We start from the raw sequence: 6,000 nt of genomic DNA, 5'->3' as shown, positions 1-6,000 counted from the left end.
AGGAAGGAAGGAAGGAAGGAAGGAAGGAAGGAAGGAAGGAAGGAAGGAAGGAAGGAAGGAAGGAATGAATTATACTGTATCTTATCACTTCTTGATTGATAAAAATGCTAGCAGAGGCTGGTGTCTAAGGAACAAGTCAAATAATTGTCCCAAAGGGGCAACAACTCAGGTCTCATTAAACTCTGTGACTTGATCAGCTTCAACCTACTAGCCAAATGCCTGACCAGGCAACAGCCTAGTCTTTCATTAACTTAGTCAACTCAGACCTGTTTGTTCTAAGCTGTGGCCATCTGCAAACAGCCCATCCATTAACAAATTCTTGGCAAAGTTGTCACTCTATACTAAGTAGAATTCCAACTCTGGTATACAGAATCTCCTGGAAGCTTTGCTAAAAATACAAAGCTTCTTGAGGATCTTTAGGTTTCATTATCTGGAAATTTAATTCAGTGAACCTAAAGTGTAACCAGAAGATATACATTTTAAACAACAGCCCCAAGTGATTCTCAAGATAAACAAACTACTAGCTAAGGCTCATGTATTCAACCCCAGATAGGCCCAGAAGTGTCATTTTTCTTTTTTTATTTTTTTTGAGACACAGTGTCCCTGTGTCACCCAGGCTGAAGTGCAGTGGCACGATCTCGGCTCACTGCAACCTCCACTTCCCAGGTTCAAGCGATTATCCTGCCTCAGCCTCCCAAGTAGCTGGGATTACAAGCACCACCACTATGCCCGGCTATCATTTTTCTATGTAAGTAGCCACACCAGATTTCTCATGCCTGCTTCCATGAGAAGCCATTTTAACAGTATTGCTTTAGGATTTAGTATTCAAAAAATCCTAAATTATATATCTCATGTGCCACATATCACATGCTAAATGGCTTGTTTTAGTCACAATAACAACACATCATCAATAAAGAAAACTCCTAAAAACAGAAAATCACTAGAGCTGGGCATAGTGGCCCATTCCTGTAATCCCAGTACTTTGTGAGGCTGGAGTCAGGGAGGGGGTTATCTCTTGAAGTCAGTTTGAGACTAGCTTGGGCAACATAGTGAGACCTTGTCTCTATAAAAAATTTAAAAATTAAAAAATTAACCAGGTGTAGGCCAGGCGTGGTGGTTCACGCCTGTAATCCCAGCACTTTGGGAGATCAAGGCAGGTAGATCACAAGGTCAGGAATTCAGGACCAGCCTGGCCAAGATGGTGAAACCCCATCTCTACTAAAAATACAAAAATCAGCCAGGCACGGTGGCAGGCGCCTGTAATCCCAGCTACTCGGGAGGCTGAGGCAGAGAATTGCTTGAACCTGGGAGGCTGAGGTTGTAGTGAGCCAAGATCGCGCCACAGCACTCCAGCCTGGGCAACAGAGCAAGACTCCGTCTCAAAAAAAAAGAAAAAAGAAAAAATAAATTTAGCCAGGTGTGGCAGCACATGCCTGTAGTCCTGGCTACTTGAGAAGTTGAGGTGGGAGGATTGCTTGAGTCCCAGAGTTTGAAGTTGTAGTGAGCTATATTCCATCACACCACTGCACTCCAGCCTGGGTGAGAGAGGAAGATCCTGTCTCTGAAAAAAAAAAAGAAAAAATCCCAAAGGAAATTATACTGTATTAGACATATACTATCTTAAATTGCCAGAGAAGTAAACGAACTGATGTTTGGTTTGTTTTTATTTGTTATTTGCATGGAGTCTATAAATAAATGCTGATTTGGAACCAGATATACTAAGCACAGGCCCCAGGGGAGTCTTCAGATAGATGTTTTCTTGATAATAAATCTTTAATTGTCTGGAGGAGTTGCTACTTTTATAAAACACTTAAGAGCCAACCTAAAATAGAACAACCTAGTCAAACAGACACACTTAGATTTTCCTATCAGCTCTGACATTTTCTAGTTCGACCTTGGTAATGGTCTTGAAACTGTGAGTCTGGGTCCTCATCTTTAAAAATGGCAATGATGGTAACTAATCTCTACGGTTTAGGGAAAATGAAGTAATATATGTACAGTAGTTATTGTATAGTTAACACTTGACAGGAGTTGGTTATGAATATCCTCTTAGTGTTAGTTAACACACAGAAGTCAAGGAACAAATAAAAGTTACATGACCAGAATGTCACCCAAAAGACCAAAGGCACAGAAGGAGCTATAAGCCAGTAGCTTTTAAAAGTAAACGTGTGTGTGCCAGGCATTATGTTCAATGATATAAGATATAAATATTAAGGCTTGATGTATTCCAAATGAATGTGTCAAAGCCCATTTGGTAGTCTCTGAAAAAGTCCAAAGAAGTGGTAACTTGGGCCAGTAGGATGGTATCAGAGTCAAGGACAATGTAAGATATCAGGAGTCCTGGACTGCTAGTCCTGGCTCAGATTGTCTATCTGTAAATGCAGGGAATTGCATTAATGAAAGGCATGTTTCTAAACAAATATGAGGTACTAGTGAGTTAAAGACACTGTCCTCTATTATTATCTCCTTGACCCTTTAACAACAGTTTTGGCAGGGACGTTCTTCTTGTGTTGAGAAACAGATTCAGAGAAGCAAAGTGGTTTGCATAAGGTTATGAAGGTGGAAATGGAAGAACCAGGCTTCAAACCTAAGTCTGTCTTACACTGGTTCCAACACCCATCCTGATACCGTGTTCTAATGCTGCCTCTATTTTGCATGTTGCGATTCTATTTGGATCACTGCATCTAAATAGCTGGGGTTTTAGAAGTGAGACAGAGAAAGAGAGATGTGCCACAGACCCCACCTTGTCTTCTTCAGGCAAGGACAGACCACCAGGCTTACCAGATATAGCGAGTCCTCTTTGGAAAACCTCATACATAGTCGTGGCATCTGAGAAGCAGTGACTTATTAGGTCATTGTTCTTCTGGGAAATACCCTTCCGCGCTCCTCCCTAGGACACAAGACCAAGTTTAGGCGAAGTCCAAGTCTCCCCTCACTCTTTCCAAAACCTTTATGAATTGAATTAAAGAGACCATAAATGCTGATTTTGAGGTCACGGGAATGTTCTCTTTGCTAGTCAATTGATTTTTAAAAATCCCCAAATCATAGTATATTTACATTGTAGACATTTTAGAAAATAGGAAAGAGGCTGGGCTCAGTGGCTCACGCCTGTAATCCCAGCACTTTGAGAGGCCGAGGCGGGTGGAGGTCAGGAGTTTGAGACCAGCCTGACCAACAATGTGAAACCCCATCTCTACTAAAAATACAAAAATTAGCCAGGCGTGGTGGCAGATGCCTGTAGTCCCAGCTACTTGGGAAGCTGAGACAGGAGAATTGCTTGAACTGGGGAGGCAGAGGTTGCAGTGAGGCAAGATCGTGCCACTGCACTCCAGCCTGGGCAATGGAGCTAGACTCCGTCTCAGAAAAAAAAAGAGAAAATACAAAACTGTAATAAAGGCTTAAGAAAAGTAGATCTGTAATCCCACCCAGAGATTGCCACTGTTATGTTTTTGGTAACCCTCCTGGCATCCATCTGTGTATGCATATGGAGGAGAGATGATATGTATAGTTTTATGTCTTTTTTATAGTATCGAGTTTAAACTTCTACTGAATGTATACTATGTGTTCTAGGTAGTCTGTAAATACTGTAGATGTGAGTTAAGATAAAATAGCTGACCTTAAGCACCTCATACACTAGGGTTGTTGGAGTATGAGTAGGTCATAAGGAAAAAATGGAAATATAATACCATGATGTACATGCTGTAATGAGTTTGGAGGAAATGGATTTGTGGGGGAAATGAAGCACCAGTGCTGTATTAAGCAGAAAGATTACAGAGAAGAAATGGTATTTCAATACAGACTTCTAAGACAAGTAGGCATTTGGCAAAAAGATATCATTTGGGTAGGGTAAAGGAGAAAAAAGAAAATTCCAGAGTGGAGAAACAGCCTGAGCAAAGGCATGGAGGTAAGAAAACGCAGCACAGAGTTGGGTGGGCAGCTAGAGGACGGTGTATTCAAGAAAAAGGGGTTAGCTGGCTGGGCGCTGTGGCTCATGCCTATAATTTCAGCACTTTGAGATGCCAAAGTGGGCAGATCATCGGAGGTCAGGAGTTCAAGACCAGCCTGGCCAACATGGTGAAACCCCCTCTATACTAAAAATACAAAAATTAGCCAGGTGTAGTGGCGGGCACCTGTAATCCCAGCTACTCAGGAGGCTGAGGCAGGAGAATTGCTTGAACCTGGGAAGCAGAGGTTGCAGTGAGCCAAGATCCCACCATTTGCACTCCAGCCTGGGGGACAAGAGAAAGAATTCCTCTTAAAAAAAAAAAGAAAAAAAGAAAAAAAAAAAAGAAAAAGAAAAAGGGAGTAGCTAAGAATCCATCTAGAAATGTCAGCTGGAGCTACAGGATCAGGGCCCTGGGATGGACCCTGGAGCTACAATAGGCACTCCAGGTGTGGTCCAGTGGTCCAACCCTCATGAAGTTTCATCTAGAGAAGAAAAGGCAACAATTAAATAAGCATTCAACAATGTAAATTAGTATCCAAAGTGGAGCTATAAAAGTACAGGAAAATACACGAGGCTGTAACAAGAGATCTGACTTAGTCTAGGACATCAGGGAAAATTTCCATGGGCTATCACATTAAGACAAAAATAGCATAAATAAAGCTCCTTGTCTAGTGAAGGAATACAGGGTCTTGCTGTCTGTTTACGTGCCTAGTGCAAGGAAGGAAGAATCCAAGATGTTTCAGACTCTTAACTTTGGCAACTGGGTAAAAAGATATACATTTAACTGAAATAGAATAGGAAAGAAGGTGTGTGTGAGTGTGCGTGTGCATGTGCGTGTGTGTGTGTGAGAGAGAGAGAAGGGAGAAAACATGCATAAAGCGACCTGGAGAGCTTAAGTTACTTAAGTATCACTGAGGTCAGAATAGAAAATCAGATTTCAGTGTCACAGACTTAGGCACATTTTCAAGTCATAAAAAAGGAGATATTTTCTCAGCTGTGAGAATTTAGATGAGGGTTTGGCAGACTATAATCCGCACACTGAATCTGGCCTACCACCTGCCTTTATAAGTAAACTTTTATCGGAACACAGTCACGCTCATTAGTTTACATGTTGTCTGATACTGTACTCTTATTCTACAACAGCAGTCAGTATTGAGTCGATGCAAAAGAGCCCATGTGATCTGCAAATTCTATACCATTTACTGCCTGGCCTTTACAGAATATGTCTGCCAACCCCTGCTGCAGAGGAATCAAGAGATGCTGAGAATAAAACCCTAGTATGAGGAGAGGAAAGAACCCAAGTGACAAAGAAAGACTGTCTTGAAATTAGGAAGAAATCTCATGGAAGGATATCATAAAAGGCAAAAGGAGGAGTTTCAAGAAAGAAGTCTCAAGTCAAACGAGAGGAAAGCTGAAAGAGACGCCATTGAATTTGGAAGTTAGGTTATGAGTGATTGAGAGCACTGTGGAGGAGATAGTAGTGGTAAACAGTCAGATCTCAGTGGGTTGAAGTTCAGAAGAGGAAATCAATATGCAAACTACTCTCAAAGAACTCTGGTGGGAAAGGAAAGGAGTGAGAGGTGGTGGTGGAATGCAGCGGGACAAGAAGATGTCAATGAAGACATTGAACATGCAGAGGTACCCACAGGTGGGAGAGGAGCTGGAGAGTAGAGGTAGCTTGGAGTAAGATTCCCTCTATCTTGGAGAAAGAAGACTGTAAAAAGAACAGAAGAAGTTAGCCTTGTGAAGGAACAGGAATGCTTTTTTTCCTCTGAAGAGGGTAGAAAATGAAAACAGATGAAGATATTCATGGGCGCAGAAGGAAGGAGAAATGAGAACATTGTTGGAACTTTCAATTTGTTCATAGATGTAGGAAGCTGGGGAATTTGCTGAAAGCCAGGGGAGTCAGCCTAGTTCAATTTCTATAGTTTTCAGAAAAATAAATTTAACTCAAAGCTAGAATTTAACTGGAGGAAACGGCTTAATTGTTCTCAGACACTGGGTATCTCGATGAAAATGTTCTTCTGTCCCCAAAGTTCTGACACTATTATTTA

General features: G+C 41.6%; 1 protein-coding gene across 4 annotated transcripts in view; it reads right to left on the bottom strand.

Annotated features, from left to right (window-relative positions):
- ACSL5 (acyl-CoA synthetase long chain family member 5) overlaps positions 1 to 6,000 on the bottom strand; it is a 54,143-nt gene that overhangs the window by 26,270 nt on the left and 21,873 nt on the right. For all 4 annotated transcript variants that reach the window (XM_025396632.1, XM_025396631.1, XM_025396630.1 and 1 more), the window contains exon 3: positions 2,782 to 2,890. In XM_025396632.1, coding sequence (XP_025252417.1) covers positions 2,782 to 2,890 — 109 coding nt within the window. The remainder of the gene's footprint in view (positions 1 to 2,781; positions 2,891 to 6,000) is intronic.

The sequence above is a fragment of the Theropithecus gelada genome, chromosome 9 (genome assembly GCF_003255815.1).
Source record: "Theropithecus gelada isolate Dixy chromosome 9, Tgel_1.0, whole genome shotgun sequence".
Lineage (NCBI taxonomy): Eukaryota > Metazoa > Chordata > Mammalia > Primates > Cercopithecidae > Theropithecus > Theropithecus gelada.
Note: the sequence above shows the minus strand (reverse complement) of the source record. Positions and strands in the feature narration are given on the sequence as shown.